Here is a 16399-nt window from a genome sequence, read left to right as displayed (position 1 = left end):
AAGCACCCGGTGAAAAGGTGATTGAGCAGTGTTAGTAACAGGAACTCCATCTGAGTGGCTGCATCAGGTTAAACATTTTAGTCTCTTCTGATTTTTATTTCAGTGATTATATTTAGATTTGAAGCTACCCAAGAAACTACAGTGGTTTGACATACATCCAAAAGAGCTGTCACTTCCCAGTGGTGTTCCTGCTTGGGTTTGGTACCACGGGGCTGAACTACGGTTTCACCCACCTTGTGGCACTGGTAACAGGGATAGATCAGAAGGAAAAAAGGGTTCTCAGCTGTGCAGATGAGAGCAGTTGTTAGGTGGTGGTACTGAACCACCTTTCTGCTCCTCCTGGCCCAGCCAGAAGCTTGAGACTCCCCTGAAATGTGAAGGTGCCTTCAGCCAAAGGGGTGGGTGTTCATCTTGAAGGCCCTGTCATGTGGATTCATTGAGAACATCTGGGGAAAGGGAAGAGATCCCCTCTTTACAGGCCTGTACCAACACAAATGATTTGCCTGTTCCCAGGAAGGAAAATTTTAGGGTACCTAACATGTGTTATTCCAGACTAGGCAGCTTTGTTCCCCTTGGATGATCTTGGAGTAAAACAAAAGCAATGGACATGCAGTACCTTCTCACTGACTGGATGGGCAACTGACCTCTACCCCTTTGAATGTATTGCCCTAGGGTTACTAAACTCAAGCAACTCCATGACATTACTGTGTACTTTTAAAAACAGTTATTGCACACTCGGCATGTTCAGCAATCACAGCAAACAGCTGGGCTCCTGGAAATACCTTCCAGGCCTGGCAGGACACTGATGGGAGCACGCTTGCCATAGATGGCCCCCAGGGCATGGCACACAGATTACTCTCAAAGGTCACGTTAAATAACTGTACTTACCTCGTAATTTACAACAGGTGAGTTGGCCCCTAGCCCACTGGCATTGGGCCTTTTGCAAAGCCACATCACGTTCTGCAGACAGACAGGTATATCTTTATTTTCTTATCTTTCCACTCCTTAAAACAAATTGAAATCCAAACACACAGTTTTGTGTTGTGCCAAGAAGCAGGAACACCTGCAGCCTGGGCTCACACAAATTTCCTTACGGAGGGAAATTATGACGTGCTCATGAGGATTATCTGATGATGGCAGCTTGTTAGGCCATGGGAGCTACTTCCCTCTCAGAGGTCAGGAGATGTTGAAGGAGGCACAGGCAGCATTAACTCCAACCCTTACCCACACACATTCAAATACTCTTCAGTAACCTTGGTAGCACCTGTAATAAGTAGTTCTTGCCTATTCTACTCTTTTTTTTTTAGTAGTGTGTTATTCAACAGTTCTTTCCTACTCGTGTTGGTACATGTACCTCCACAGCTGTCTCCTTCCTGACTTAACTCTGGAAACCAAAGTCCTGACTGTAGTGCATTTAGCATGACACACACAGCAAAATGTAAGTAAAAAACAAGGGCATCTGTAACAGTTTGCTGTACTGGAAGAAGCAAACCAACCTCACATTCGTGCTTTCAGTCCCCTAATGCATAGCAGCTTCTCTCTGGAACAACAGAGGGCACCACTCTTCACACAAAAAGCTGCAGCTGGAAGAGGAGCATACGAATAATAGTTTGGCAACTAGAACATTTATCTCTCAGTACATGTCTGGGATTGAATATTTTTCCTCCAAGGAGGTTCACCTCTGCATCTCCCGCTCCATGCGAGAAGGCCCTGGCCAAAAGTTGTTCTCAGAGATGCATGTACCATTTCTTTTGTGGATCTTGTCCTACGTTGTACAGAATAATTAAGCAATTAATGAGAAATAGCTTTAGCCTGTTGATTAGGAACTCCACTTGGTAAAAGAGGAAACCAGAGTGCCAGTTCCTACCCCAGCTCCTGTGAAAATCTGCTTTTATCCCAGTGGGTTTCTAATAATAAATGTATAAACATGCCGCAAAGCAGGGCTGGAATCTAGGTTTCTGCTCTCAGATGACTGTGTTATCGCTCCGTGCTGTCCAGCAGGTACCTCCAGCTGCAGCCCCCCCTGCCACTCGGTGAGTGCTGTCACTGTCCACAGCCTTGAAATAAAGGCAGCAAACCTAGTTCAGCTGTTGGAAAACATACTGATCTGTGAAAGGCTTTAGGGCCAAAATCCAAGTAGAAGGCAGTGATAATTATCTGAGGCCTAGAGCAAGCAGGGGGCATGGACGTGTCCTATTAACAAGCTCTCTTGTGCTCCTGCCAGCAGTGTCCCACGGGGCAGTTCCTATGTCCACAGTGTCATGTGAGCAGGATTATGCTGCAGGCAGGACCAGTGGCTGCACTAGGCCCCTTGGCTGTGGTAGGAAGCAAAATAGCAAGAGCTGCCAAGGCTGATATCAGTGCCTTCCCTGGCCCAAGCAGGAAGGCATGAGATACCATTTATGGTCCTCCAGCCTTTGGTTTTCTGAGGTACCTCTCAGAAACACATGTAGATGGGAGGACTGGGTATGCAACAAAGAGGACAGGGAAGACTGGCAGCACACAAAGAACTATAAAGTTCAAGTGTCTATCACATGTAGCAGATTCTGCTAGAGAGTGAAGCACTCCCAGTGCTGAAGTCCTTTTGTGAAGTCACAAAGAGGCTGAGGTACATGAAAACTAGCCTGGTTTTCCAGTGGCATCAGCTGTGTCAATGAAAGGCCCTGCCCTCCTTTACAGGTCATGCTTTGCTTACACCCACAAACCTTCACAGCAACACTACTATTTGGGAAGAATCATGGTGAAAACCCAGCTTCTTATTGAAGACTGTTCCCCAATCACAGTTTATTAGTCCTCCAGCTGATGCCCCCAAGGGCAAAAAAAAAAAAATCCTCCTGGTCTTCGCTACTTTCTGTCCAAGAAAGCAGAATTGTTCTATACCTGCATAATCCTGCCTTCGATTTGCTCAGAGTGCAGCTAGCAAAACTCTCAGATGCCAGGACTCGGCATCCAGCTTGTTTTAAACCTCAAATGCTGCTCCCGAGGCAGGGCTACAACTCCCTTAACCTGCAGTGACACTGCTGGCACTATTGGCTCTGCAGTCCAAAGGCCGCCACTTCACCACACGTACGCGGTACGCTCGGGGGTGCTCGAAGGCACGGGACAAAGACAAACGCAGCTTCCTCACAAGGCCACCGAGCCACGAAGCCCACACAGGGCTGCCAAAACCCGTGCAAGGGGTTTGCCCGCCGCCTGGGGGTTCCCAGCGCAGCTGTACTCGCGGCGGGTGAGCCGCGCTGTGACCGCCGACATCTCCTTCGGCGGGGTGCACTGACGGCCGCTCCCTCTCACCCCGTGGCGGGCGGAGACCTGCGACACCCGCGGGGCTGCCAGTCCAGGCGGGCAGCCAGCAGCGCGGCGAACGGTGTCGTACTACGCGAGGCGGGCGGCCGGTAAGCCTGATCGGCTGCCCGCGAGTGCCCGTCAGAGACTCCGCCGGGATGGGGGCGGCCTGCACGACGGCCAGCGGCGGCGGGAGGGGAGGGGCGGGGCGAGGGGGCGGGCCCGCAGCCGCGCGCCGTTGCCAGGCGACCGCCCCGGCCCCGCCCCCTCCTGCCCCCTCCTCCTCCCTCTCCGAGCCGGCGCGGCCGGCGGGCACGTGCCGGGCAGCGTGCGCGGGGGTCACGCGGGCGCACGCGTGCGGACGGTGGTTGGGCCGCGGCTGGTGTGTTCCGCTGTCCGGGAGGCTGGCGTGTACTTTGCATTGCAGCGCTTGCTTTGAGCCCGGGCGGGAGGTGGGAGGCGGGGAGAAGGGGTCGAGGCAGTATATGGCCAGGCAATCTTCTGAGGCGGCTCTCCGTGCCATCCCGGTGAGCCCTCGGGGGTTCCGGGCTCGCCTCGGTCGCGGTCGTCTGTTCCGTGGCGGACCCGCCTCCATCCTTCCGCGGCAACCTGGCTGCCGCCACGCCTCAGGGAGCACCTGCACAGCTCTCCGGGGGATGAACGCGGACAGTTCTCTGCACCAAAAAGTAACCTGTGACTTCCTCCCCGCGCCAGTGTCTTCCGGAATTGCTATCCAGCACGAAGCAGCGGGTGCAAGGGCCGGCTTCTGAAGCCAGATGTCAGAGGTAGCGCCATCCGTGCAGCTTTAACCCTTCTGCCACCCGCACAAATGCAGATTAGCCAAGTCAGACAGTTCTCTTTTCAATCACGGCGTAAAAGATTTTTCATGTTTAGGAGGAGTGTTCTTTTCAGCTTCTCAGTCACTTGCAGAATAAAAGAGTTCCAACTTGCATACTTGAAAACAAGAGGGGAAAAAAAAATATATTCTGTTTTTCTAACTGTGAGCCCTGAAGGCACGTTTGGGGATCCTGGCTGGCAAGAAAAGCATTTTTTCCTGCATCTCGGGCTGTTAACAGAGCCCTTAGTGGTTTATGACTGTTACCATTTGGTTTTGATGGAGATAATCACATTCCAGGCAAGAAGTAGGTACTCCAACTGTAACCTAGGGCTCAGTCTTACAACCTTTACTGGAGGCTGTGGTCTCTGCACCACAGAAACTGTAATCAGGGTCACTGCTCCTGGGATCCAAACCTGAAGTCAGTTCACTGGTCTCTAACCAAGTCTGAAGCCCTTAACGCTGTAACTAGGACAATGCAGATGGATGGACTGCTGCTCCTATTGTAGACAGGCTTCTTTGCAAATAGCACTGTGTGTAAGCAAAGCTGTGTGCCAGCCTGCCAGCAACTGCAGGACTGGAGCCTTAGTGATTCTGTTGATAAAGTACATGCGGAATAGACTCCATTACCATATCTGCCAGCTCACTTGGCTCTGTAGTGCCGTTATTAGTCCAAACACACTTGGGGAGACAATTTTCTGCTGAGTAAGAAGGTGCTGTATTTACATAGCTGTTTTCCTGAGGTTGTTCTTTACCAGTGGCTCAGATGTGAGAGTGACTTGGCCACAAGGGTTTCTTTTTTTGTAACTGATCTCTGTGTTTTGGTCTGGATGGAAGTGTTTTAGAATGAGAGCTAGACTCACCTTTGAGCTCTGAAAGCAGAATGAGCAAGATGAAATTAAAAGTTTATTCCCCATTTCTGGCTGCAGGGCTGCAGTCGTGCAGACAGCAATACCCAACAGATGTCCATATTCAAGGAGCGGCTGATATCAGAGGATTGAGGGAACCAATTCCCTAAGCACTCGTCAAAGATTTTCATTAGTTTGTATCCGGTATTTTCTGTCAGATCAAGCACCTTACTGCGATAAACTGAGGGGGAAGTGAATGTGGATGCCCTTCTAATAAGGACCAACTCTGCATTTCTAATTTGATCCCAGAAGATCTCAGCTGAGATAAAAAAAATCTCTGAAGAGTAGTGAAAATCAGTGCACCTGCTTTTAAACTAAAACAGGACAAATGGGGACAGCGAAACTGAAATTTAAAAATATATGAGTGAAAAAAAAACACCAAGCAAAAACTGACAGGCTTTTATGGAGGAAGGAGAAAAACCTCCCCCTGGCTCCCATGGGCCTATAGAGCTGTCTGGGATCATAGTCTCTTGCCTTCTGAAACACAAGGTTGGGTCTTCCCACCTGTCCCATCCATGACCTGCCTCCTCTGGGGCACAGCGGGAGTGCCGGGCAGGAAGAGGCACACTTGCACCCCAGGAAAGGGCAGCAGCGGCAGCTGCTGTGCTGCTCTTGGTGTCCCGTGAGCTCAGCGAGGCAGAACAGCTTCTGCTGCTGGGCCTGGGGCAGGGCAGCTCCGTGCAGCCTGCGGCACTGCCGTGATTGAGGCCACGATGAGTTTAGTGTTTGTGACAGATTGACAGCCCTGGAGACTGGAACACCGTAGCCATGGGCAGGATGCAGAGAGTGTAGTGACAGTGGCAACTCACCCTTGCTCACCTCCAGCCAGCATATGTCAAGGACTTGCACATCTGCTGCTAGTGGCAGGTGAGCTGCTGGCTTCTCTCTGCAGCTTTGCAGTGAGATGCTCTGAGACTGCAGTATAGCGAGGGAGAGTATATAGAGGTTTAAACTCTAGAGTTAAGCTGGCTTTAAAAAAACCAAGTAGAGAGGAAATTTTGTATTTTTGTTACTTGTCTTCTTTGAGATAATATTTTTCACATTGATTTCTACAGCTAGCAGGCAGAAAACTTCTCGAGAAGGCAGAGATTGCATGGCTCCAGATGCCGGTGTTTGAAGGGAAAAGGAAATAACTCAGTAGACCCAGGATATGGGGCAGACTATAAATTTACCAGTGCTGAAATACACATTGCACACAGTCCCCAGGCTTACTGGATGTTGAAGATGTTCAGTCTGCTCTGACTAGAGGTGAAAACCCCAAAACACAGATCTAGGACTTTCTTCAAAGCCCATTACACTCAAGAAAAGGACTTAATTGGTAGGTCAGGCCTTTCTTAAACGGGGATGATAGTAAATTTGGGTTCTCTAACTAGAATCCTTCCAAACATAAAACTTTCATGACCTTCAGTGGGAGGTACATGATATTACCTGCCATTGGTTTAACAAGCTCACCTGTGTTTATTTAAGATGCTATAAGGGAGCTTTTCATGCCTCTATAATATACTAGATAAATAAGACTTGTTTCCAAAGTTTATTGTGTAAGAAAATAACATTTACCAGCTTACATCCCTTATCTTGCAGTTTATGAGAAACCAGAGTAGTACACTCAATTTGCATATAGACAAGGCGACACTTGTTCCTACACTCTTAGCACTTGGGCAATGCAGATTAGGGCCTGTATGTCATGCAATTATGGAAGGCAGGTAGGAAGTGAAGGTACATTTGAACCTGCCAGGCTCTTGTCCGGTGTTCGTAGGATTGTTTTTTTAACCTGCAGAAAATGCAAAGCATACTCTTTGGTTCAGGCTCTGAGTAAGCCTGGAATTTAACGGTTAGAGCTGATGCTTAGGGTTCCTCCTGTCATTAGCCTCTCACTTCCAGCAGCAGTGTTTATCAGCCTCGATTACAAACATTCTTTTGACATGTTTGCTTTTGTTGGGCTGTGGTATTGTCTGACCACTCGTATTTCATCTTTATGGTTTATGTAATAAAATTTAATAGACCCCACCAATGCTGCAACTTGGCATGAAGTTATTTGGCATGTTTGATTCAAGGGCTAATAAAAATAAGCCTCCCAGTTACTGCACATGGTAAATGTTGAAATTGATAAAACCTTACAAGACCTAGGTTTATAGTCAAATGAGTTCTAAACTAATTCCTATTCCCAAAGGCTGAAAAAGGCGTGAAGCCTATCCCTCACTTCAGCTTTCAAACCACCTAAGTGGTTCAAGAGAGAAATGAACGTTTTTTGCAAAGTGCTCGTGGCTCCACCCTTTCTGTGCCTGTAATAAAATAGTAAAATAAATGGCTTCAGGCTCAGGAAATCAGATTCCCACCCTAAGTATGAGGAGTTGGAGCGTAGTAGCACGTTGGTCCCAGCATAACTCTGATCATGTAACAAGTGTAAAGCTGTTGAAGTGTGCAGGTCAAAGTGGTGAGCTGAAGGGTTGAACCCTGTTGCCTTTCGTCCCTGTGATAACGCAAGGCACTGAACGGGATCCAAAGACAAGTCAGATGCAGTTTTTTTCATTGCATTTGATGAGCTTTGACTTCAGCCCTCAAATCATCCACTCCAACGGGTATGCTGATGCCATGTAGTGGCCTTTGGTCCACTATTGTCACTTGAGGGAAGAAACACTTCTCTGCATCTGTGGCTATTTGTACATAGAGCCTTCCCAGATTAAATGGGAATTAATTTTACTATAGCTTCCATGCAAAGAGACATATACCTGTCGATCCTACTGGAAGAGTTTAAAAGGGGTGCATATTTTTCACCCCATTCATAATTCCTCCTCTGTTTTAAAGGACTGCTGGAATCCACAGGAATCTTCAGAGTTTTGTGCGACATTTGCGTTCCCCCAGGTCACGCACTGTCTGCAGAGCCACTCGCGTTGAGGGACCAGTAGAGGGAGTGCGAATCGCTTCCTTTACATTTCACTCTTACATAAAGCACTGGCTGCTGCTGGAGGGGTTCCTGAATTTTATTTCTCTGGAAGAATTTTGGAAAGAGGAGGTGATCTGCGGCTTGATTATTACATCAGTGAAAGTCTTTAGGGGGCTGCATTTCCATGCCATGAATTACCTGCCTGTCTCCACCACTCTGTTCCCTTTGCTGCTCCACGCCTCTCCCCCCAGCCCTTCCCCCAAGTGTTCAGGTTTCGTAGAGGGTTTCCAAGCTGGGACATACATCATTCCTCCAGAGATTATGACACGTCATTAGATTGTCAGGCCAATCGTAAATTTTGCTCATTGTGAATAAAAATTGCTCCCAAGCCGCACCAGGGCTCTAAAGTGTTAATTTTTAAAGATTAGCATTTTGCTGAAAGAAAAGGGTAGGGGGGAGGAAAGTAAGATGTGGAGAAGAAACATCTCTGTCCCCCACACAGGCTCTTACACTTAGCGTTGGGAAACGCATCTTAAAACAGAGCTTGCTGAGGGGAGTTAAGGGCAACCGAGCTAATTCAAACCTAGCTTAAAAAAGTGTAAAGGCATTAAACAACCCTCTCAGTCACACAATCACACCTTTCGGAGCTCAGTGCACCCATTATGATGTATGCTCATTAAGATTTTTAATTAGTAGACAACCTCATTTTGTGTATTAAAGTTTTTATTCCTTAGTAAGAATTTTTTTTTAAATCACAAAATAGTGTGGAAATATTTAGATAATAGAATTCATGGAGTGCTGGAAAATACTGAATATAAAGATTGATTGCTAATATATCATGTACTAAACTGTTCTAAAACAGCTGGTTTCTTGCAGACAGGATTTATTTTTGTTTTTTAATAATTTAAGACAGCATAAGCTTGTATCAAGCATAAGCATTGTAACAAAAGTGCAACTTCTTCAGCAAACCCTCCCAAAAGATATTTAACTCTAAATATCATTAAACACGTATTTTCTCCCTACAAAAATAGCATGTCAGACATCATTAATTGGATGTATTAACAACTATTTACATACAGCCACTCGGTAGGCTAGTATTTTTGTTTTTTGTTTTTTTGTTTTTTAACGTTGTTTAAACACAGCGTTTGAGGCAAACAGTAGCAACAGCAGCAGCAGATGCACGGGAGGGACGGACAGACCCCGGGTAGGTACTCACGCCTCGCCAGGCTGTTGTGTCTCACCTCTGACGTAACATTCAAGTGAGATTTCTCACAGTGCTACCTTGGCAACAAACTAAAAATATCTAGGCAAGGTCTTGGTATAAGCCTTATTAGAAAAGCTTTATCTATGTGATTATCTGTCGTCTGGTTTGGCTCCAGAAAGGGAAATGGTGATATCTGGGCATGGGATGAGGGGAGAACCCCTACAAGAAAACTTACCCCAACTACTCTAATTGTTTCCGATTGCACGGGGAGGTGTTTTACCTACAGCCTCCAGCTCGGGTCATTCCGAATTTAGGAGAAAATGAGTTCAGGATGATGAGTTGCTCTGCGTTTTCTTGGGGATGGGGTATGGGGGGGTGTTTCTTTTTCATCGTTGAGTGCAGAAACATTCATTTTATACAGCAAGGCTTGAGAGGGGAAAAAATGTCTTGGGAACATACTGAATTTATAAATAAAGACATGGTGAGAACAAATGCACTTGCTGCACCTGTATACCTTAGTCGGAAAAAAAAAATAAACACTAGGTTACATAATGGGTCTGACCTCCCCCTTCCCTCGCACACCCAAAACATGCTGGAGCCCGCGGCACCCCCGGGTGCTCAAGGCACTGCAGGCTGGGCTCAGGGTGCAGCCCTCCGCGCTCTGGTTCTCAGTAAAGTGCTAGCGCTGGTGCTGAGGGCTGCCCCAGCCTTCCCCTCGCCCTGAACCCATCCAGCTCTCCCGGACAAGAAGTGCAAGTTCCCAAGTGGGACTCAGGGACACTGTAGAAACCCATTCTAAATAAGGTGCAACATTTAAGTTACCTTATAGAGAGAAACAACAACAAAAAAAGTATCCTTACTATTTTTTCTTCCTTTTTTTTTTTCTCCTTAACGTATTTATGCATTTATATAGCCAAACATTAAAAAAATACTGAGTAGCAAATTTTATCCGTGATGGTCCTCTGCAGGAGCAGCGCCAGGACCAGCTACGCCGGCAGCGGGATGCAAGGCTCTCCCCGGGCCGGTTCCCGGCACGCCGCGCCCGCCAGCCCCCGGCACGGTTTGGCCTGGCCAGTCCCTCGCTGACGCTGCCCTGCCCTCCGTAGGAAACCGGGGGCGCAGGTACCGGCCCGACGGCCCCTTCCCGCCCGGCGGCGAGGTGGCCAGTCCGCGGGGAGGACAGAAGCGGCGGGGGGGAGCCCGTGGCGGGGCTGGGGGACTGGGGGGTAGGCTTCCCGGCCGGCGGAGGCTCACGGGCCCTCGGCGCCGGGCTCCTCGGCGGCGGCGGCGTCGGCTTCCTCGCCGGGCTCGGCAGCGGCTAGCCCGGCGGCGGCAGCGAAGGGGTGCGGGAGGTGGGGCGCTGGGGGCAGCCCGGCGGCGGCGGCCGCCTTCTCGGCGGGGCCGAGCACGGAGAGGCAGGGGAAGGAAGCGGCGGCGGCGGCCGCGGCGGCGGCCGCCTGGGCCGAGATGCCCGGGTAGAGGAGCGGGATGGGGGCGGCGGGGTAGAGATACTTCTCCAGGCTGCCCTTATCCAGGAAGGGCTGCATGTAGGCGGCGGCGGTGGATGGGGAGATGAAGTAGAAGGGCAGGCAGAAAGGGGCCGCTGCCGCAGGCTGTCCGAAGGGGGCCCCGCCGCCGCCCGCCCCCAGGGCCATCAGCGAGCCCAGCAGGGCGGCGTCAGGTCTCACCAGCGCCGCCGCCGCCGCTGCTGCTGCCGCCTCGGCGCTCCGCGCCGCCAGCCCCGGCGGGCCGGGCAGGGGGCTGCCGCCGCGGTCCAGCTTCAGGCGCTTGGGCGCAGGGGGCGCCTCGTCCCCCGACGGCTCCTGCTTGATGGCCAGGGCGGGCAGCGGGCCACCGGCCGCCGCCGCGGAGCCGCGCTCGGGGCGCCCCTCGCCCTCCCCGCCGTAGCCGCTGTCCGTGTCCGTGTCGGTCTCGGCGCTGAGCTCGGCGGCGTGAGTCCGCTGGATAACGGGCACGCAGTTAGCCTGGCCCTCCGGCTTGTGGCCCGGCACGCAGGCGGGGGCGGGCGGGGAAGAAGAGGAGGAGGATCCCTTGCTGAGGGGGCCCGGCGGCGGGGAGAGGAGCTGGGGGCCGGGGAGGAACTGAGAGGAGATGGAGTGCAGGTGGCCGAGGAGCTGGGCGCATCGCTGTTCGCGGGGGGTCCAGCTCTCGAAGCGGGAGAGGTACTGCAGCACTTCCTTGGCGCACGTCTGAAAGCCCGAGTGGAAGGCGTCCAGGTCGGCCTGCACGGGAGACTTCATGGACCGCTCCCCTGCGGGGGACACCGAGAGGGGAGAGCGTTTGCCAGTGGCTCCAGTGTTGGGTGGCCGCGGTCCGCGCCTCCCCTCGCCCACCTCCGGTGTGCCCCTGCGGCGGCCCCCACGCCCTCCCCCCCGGGGCCCTCTTACCATTCTGCAAAGCGATGATCTTCTGGTGCTGCTGCTCCGTTAAGGCCGTTAATGCTTTCAAGTGTTTCAAAGTCAATTCCAGCACCACCGCTTTCTCCAGGTGCCCCAGCGTCTGCCAAGGCAAAAGAAACGGAGGCGGTTCGTCTACGTCCCGGCAGGCTTTGGCCACCGCCAAATGCCGCCTCCGTAACTTCGGGGAAACTGGTCCCCGAGGGACGTTACAGCCAGGGCCAGGGCCAGGGCCGCCGCCACAGCCGAGCGGGCTGGCGGGCAGGCAGGCGGGCAGGCAGCCCGGCGTCCCCGCCACCCCGGGAGTTGCGCAGCGGGCAGGCTGCCGGCGCCTGCAGCCGCACGTACATATACGCTCCTCTGCACCTTACCGTCAATTTCAGATGTTCCGGCAGTAAGTCCTTCAGCTGGGCAATGCATTCGTTAATCCTGTCTCGCCTCTTCTTTTCTATCAGTCTATGTGGCAGTTTGTAGGTTTCCTAATTTAGCAAGATCCGGAACAGCCAGGCGTTAGACGGAGTCCCTCAGAACGCCGATCAAAACCAAAACAAATGTCATGCCGACCACATGCCGCGCAAATTATCGCCAAGGCATTGCTCTCCCCGCCGAGCCAGCTCGCTCGTAAACCCGCTTGCAATGCGGGGGGAAGTTAAAAACACAGCCTCGCCTCCCTCCGGGGGATGCTCATGGGAGCAAAGCTCCGCCGTAAAATTCATCGAACCTCAACCAAGCGCTTAAGCGAGAACAGCCCTAAAAACTTACTCTTACCTTGCTCTCGTCCCTCTTCACGCCTCTTTTGGGTTTGCACATGTACAGGGAAGGGTAGTCCAGCCTGGGGAAAAACACAAAGATCCAGCATCGGCATGAGCGAGAGCCAGCCTAGCACCTCCTCGAGTGGGCGAGCAGACCCCGAGCGCCAGGAACCGAAAGGCCGGGCAAGGGGCCGCCCGGGGCCGCCCGCGGAGGGCGGCGAGCCCTGCGCCCCGTTGGGCAGCCGGCTCCGCTTCCAGCGTTTCGCAGCACTTTCTCAAGAAGACGAAACGCCGTAGAGACGAGAGACGGGTGCTACCGCCCTGGCGCCTTACCCTATAAAATCCCTATGCTCCAGTAGCTGCCGCTCCGGCAAGCGGGAGATTCCTTCATCCATGTCTGGCAGCGGCTGATGTTTCGTCGCTGCTTTTGATGGAGCCGGCGGGATGCTGAGATCAGTCTTTGGAGATCCGCGAGCGACGCTGCACACATGCAGCCTTCGTGCCCCTCTCCCCGTACAGTGGCGAAAGTGTGCGGCGCTCCGTTGCCCCCCCCCCGCCTCCGCCGCTGCCGCTCCCCCTGCTCACCTCGCTCCCGCTCCCCGCGCACACGCCCGCAGCACACGCTGCGCCGCGCGTTTGCACCCGCCGCCGCGTCGCGCCGCGCCTGCCCGCGGGGCACGCGCGCCGTCAGCCAGCCCCGCACCCGGCTCACGTGCGGCGCGCGCCGGGCGGGCGGGAGGTGGGGCTGGGGGCGGAGCGGGAGGCACCAGGGAGGGGAGGGGACGGAACAGAATCGGGCGGGGGGGCTTTCCGCGGGCTGCCGGGGGGTCCCCGCCGCCGGCCCGGGAGCCGCCCCGCCAGACACCGGCTTTCCCCGGTGTTGTCGCCGTTTGGTGTTATCGCCCCGTCATCGCTGTCGCCATAATTCTCATCATTATCATTGCAGGGTTTTTATTTTGACAATGTTACCTTTATTAGTTAAAAAAAAAAAAAAAAAAAAGTCTTGTATTCGGGGAGGATACCCGCCCGCGGCAAACGTGGCCACGGGGGATCGAGCCGCTCTCCCTGGAGGGCGGATGGCGGGTCACGTTCGGCATACCTTTTATCTACCTTTAGGGATACGTGGGCACGAAGAGACGTCCACGTGTGGTTTTTCGGTGCGGCAGTGGCAGCCCCGGGCGCTCCCTGGCTCGGCGCCACCGTGCCGCAGCACTCGGCTCCCGGGGATACCACCCGGCCGCCGCTGCTCCCGGTGGGCGGCTCTCCCGCCCGACCTTTGAACGGGAGCCTGATCCTCCCGCTGCGCCACATCGCCGCAGAATCGATTCTTATATACATAAGGCTATATATGTTTTTCATATAAAACAATATGTGCACATAGAAGAGAAACCTATCTGTATGTGGACGCTGTTCTCCTGACGGGCAGCCCGTATCCCTACGGGGCGCAGGAGGTGACACTGGGAGACGACTTGCACCGGCGCAGCGTTACCGGCCGCGGCATGCTCGGGACAGAGTGGGAACTTCCCCATCCCCCAGCCCCCCCGCTCTCGTCCACGCGCGCCGGGCGCGCCCGCGCAGCCCCCACTCTCCGCCGGCAGCGGCACCAACAACCTCCTCCCTAATCCCGTCTCACACTGGTACGAGCACAGGGCCTGCAACGTGACCCGACCTGCTGCCACATCACTGCTGCCGGCGGCACCCGGCGGCTCTGCCCCGCCGCCCCCCGCCTGCAGGCGCCGGCACCCGGCGGCACGGGACACCCACAGCCCGGGCTACCGGGACCCGTGCCCCTCCAGCCCCAGGCAGCCCCGCACACATCCTACCCCCTCACCCATCCTACCCCGTCACCCGCCCTTGCTTGGCAGCCCGCCAGGAACCCCTGTCAGCGGAAGGGGGAGTGCTGCTGTCCCGAGGAAATGGGATGCTCTTCCCCGTGCTCCGGGCAGAGGCGCTGCGTGTGTGTCCCTGACACTGTGTGTGTCCCTGCGTGCGTGTGTGTCCCTGACTGTGTGTCCTTGCGTGTGTGTGTCCCTACGTGCGTGCACGCCGGCGCGGCATGTGCGGCCCTGCAACGTGCGGGGTGCGTGGGGTGTGGGGTGTGTGCGGGGTGTGCAGCGGCCACGTTCCCACGTGCTCTACGGGGGGAGAGAAGCCCCCCTCCCCTTCCCCCCCCATCATCCCTGGACACAGGGCCGGGCTGGCAGCTTCTTTGTCTCCGGTGTTCCCGGCGGGAACAGCAGACGGAAAGTATCAGCGGAGGCGATCCACAGAGATATGTGTATTCACCTGCTAGCCCTGACCACTTGCCTTTTCTTTGGTTCATCTGTCCTCCCTCCCTCCTGCAGGCTCCAGCTCCTGGTGGTGCCCTGTCCCATGGCAGAATGGGGAAAGGAGCAGTTTTGGTCACCCACAGCAGCTGGGACGGATTTACCGCAATATATGCAACGGGCTGCTGAAACCACACTGTGAATGAGGTTTTTAGGAGCAGGGAAGGCTCTGATGAGGTGTTAGAGGCTCCTGCTTGGCAGGCAAGAGAGTGGCACTGCAGGCTTGTGTAGCTTTTCCCCTGTTAACCTGATAACATTTTCACACTGTCAGCGCAACTAAACTAGGGGCTAAAAATAAACCAACATAAATGTGTGCCACATCTATGGTTATATATAGGTTATATTTGGGGGTCTCAGAAGGAGAGGCTTGTGGACTGCAGCAGAGGTGGTTGGGAGAAGCAGCTGATGGTGAGAAAAGCAAACTGTTACATAGAGTGGACTGTACAGACCTGCTCCCATGGGAAGGAGGATTGAAACTTCCTGGGTGTTCATCATGTGCCAAAAGTAGTTAGCCATGCCGTCAGCCATTGCTCTCTCCATGATGGACATCTAAGGTGAAGCTACAATCTCTCTTGCTGACCAGCGGAGAGAAACAAGCACCTTCAGTATGAGATTCCTCTCCTTCCAACTGGACCATGCTTTGAGGTAGCATCTTGAGAAAACTGGAGGCACAGCCCAAATAAAACAAGGAGTGTAACCCTGAGATAAAGCATATGTAGACCTTCTGGGGGAGTGCTGACCGAAAGGGAGCTTGAACTCTGAGACAGTTCCTTCCAGATGATTCCTTCCATGGGCAGAAAAGCAGGACTTTGCATGGTTTCTCTAATGTTAGGGATGGGAAGCAGGAGGTGAGCATTATATAAGCATCTTCTTGTGAAGTATTTCTGGAGCATCTTTACCAGCTTCATCCTCTCTGGAACAACCTGAAGATCATCAAATTGTGAAAACAATGTCTGGAGTAAGACTCAGCTTCTAAGAGAAGTCTCAATTCTGGGATTCCTCTGGAACCAAGTTGGAACAGAAATTGAAAATGACCAAAAGATGAAAAAAAAAAAAAAAAAAGAGCCGAGGCAGCTGGAAACTTTGCAAAAGGAGCTCAAACAACATCTGGAAACATATAAGAGAGGTTTATAAGAGGTCACCTGCAGACAAGGATAAAAGGCTTCAGTGTCCAGAAAGAATGAAAAATTCTCCTGGAAGATCCCCTGTTTAAAATGGCAAGATGGATCAAAGAGGTGATCAGCAGCATGAATGTCACAGAAAAGAACATTTTCCAGAAAATTAGAGGCACAAGGAACTCTTTGGCCAATTTTCAAGTCAGAATGAACCACAGCAAAGAGTTAAGAAACTGAAAAAAATCACTCAGGAAAAAACAGCGTCCTGCTGTAGACGAGGGCTGGCCAGGACACCGCCTACTACCAAACACTTGCCACCATTTTCAATCTGCAGGAGTAAGGAATCAGACTGGTTGTCCTGGCTGGATCAGTGTAAAAGCCACAGTCTTTGAGGAGAATACATTTAGGAAGTTTATTCAACTCAGTCCATAACCATGGTATGAGGGAATGGCTCTGAAATAGGATGCCTAGGAGCCAGCTTGAGGGGCTAAACTCTTAACAGCAGTGAGTACTTGCCTTCAGGAAAAAAGATTGAATTATCTGGGCTAGCAGCAACTATCAAATTAGAGAGAGACAGTAATCCATGTGCTACAAAGTGGGGGACAAAGAGAATTCAGCTGAAGGATCTGGATTATTTTGGTTGAATAGCAAGAGATCACTGAAGACTTCCAGGGT

General features: G+C 52.7%; 1 protein-coding gene across 1 annotated transcript; it reads right to left on the bottom strand.

The window, feature by feature from the left end:
• Positions 1-8680: 8680 nt before the first annotated feature.
• On the bottom strand, positions 8681-12815 carry BHLHE41 (basic helix-loop-helix family member e41). The gene is made up of 5 exons (XM_061988836.1): positions 12616-12815; positions 12299-12362; positions 11902-12009; positions 11522-11633; positions 8681-11385 (listed from the first exon to the last, which is right to left on the bottom strand). Exons 1-5 carry the CDS (start codon positions 12675-12677, stop codon positions 10364-10366), a joined length of 1368 nt encoding a protein of 455 aa, XP_061844820.1. The 5' UTR covers positions 12678-12815; the 3' UTR covers positions 8681-10363.
• Positions 12816-16399: the final 3584 nt, after the last annotated feature.

Source organism: Colius striatus, chromosome 1 (assembly GCF_028858725.1).
Source record: "Colius striatus isolate bColStr4 chromosome 1, bColStr4.1.hap1, whole genome shotgun sequence".
Classification (NCBI taxonomy): Eukaryota; Metazoa; Chordata; class Aves; order Coliiformes; family Coliidae; genus Colius; species Colius striatus.
The sequence above is the reverse complement of the archived record's forward strand: the minus strand, read 5'-3'. Positions and strand labels throughout refer to the sequence as shown.

Coding starts and splice junctions, on each gene's coding strand:
- BHLHE41 (XM_061988836.1), bottom strand. CDS start 12,677: ATGGATGAAGGAATCTCCCGCTTGCCGGAGCGGCAGCTACTGGAGCAT. Junction 12,363..12,615: donor GAGCATAGGGATTTTATAGG/GTAAGGCGCCAG, acceptor GTTTTTCCCCAG/GCTGGACTACCCTTCCCTGT. Junction 12,010..12,298: donor TGAAGAGGGACGAGAGCAAG/GTAAGAGTAAGT, acceptor TTGCTAAATTAG/GAAACCTACAAACTGCCACA.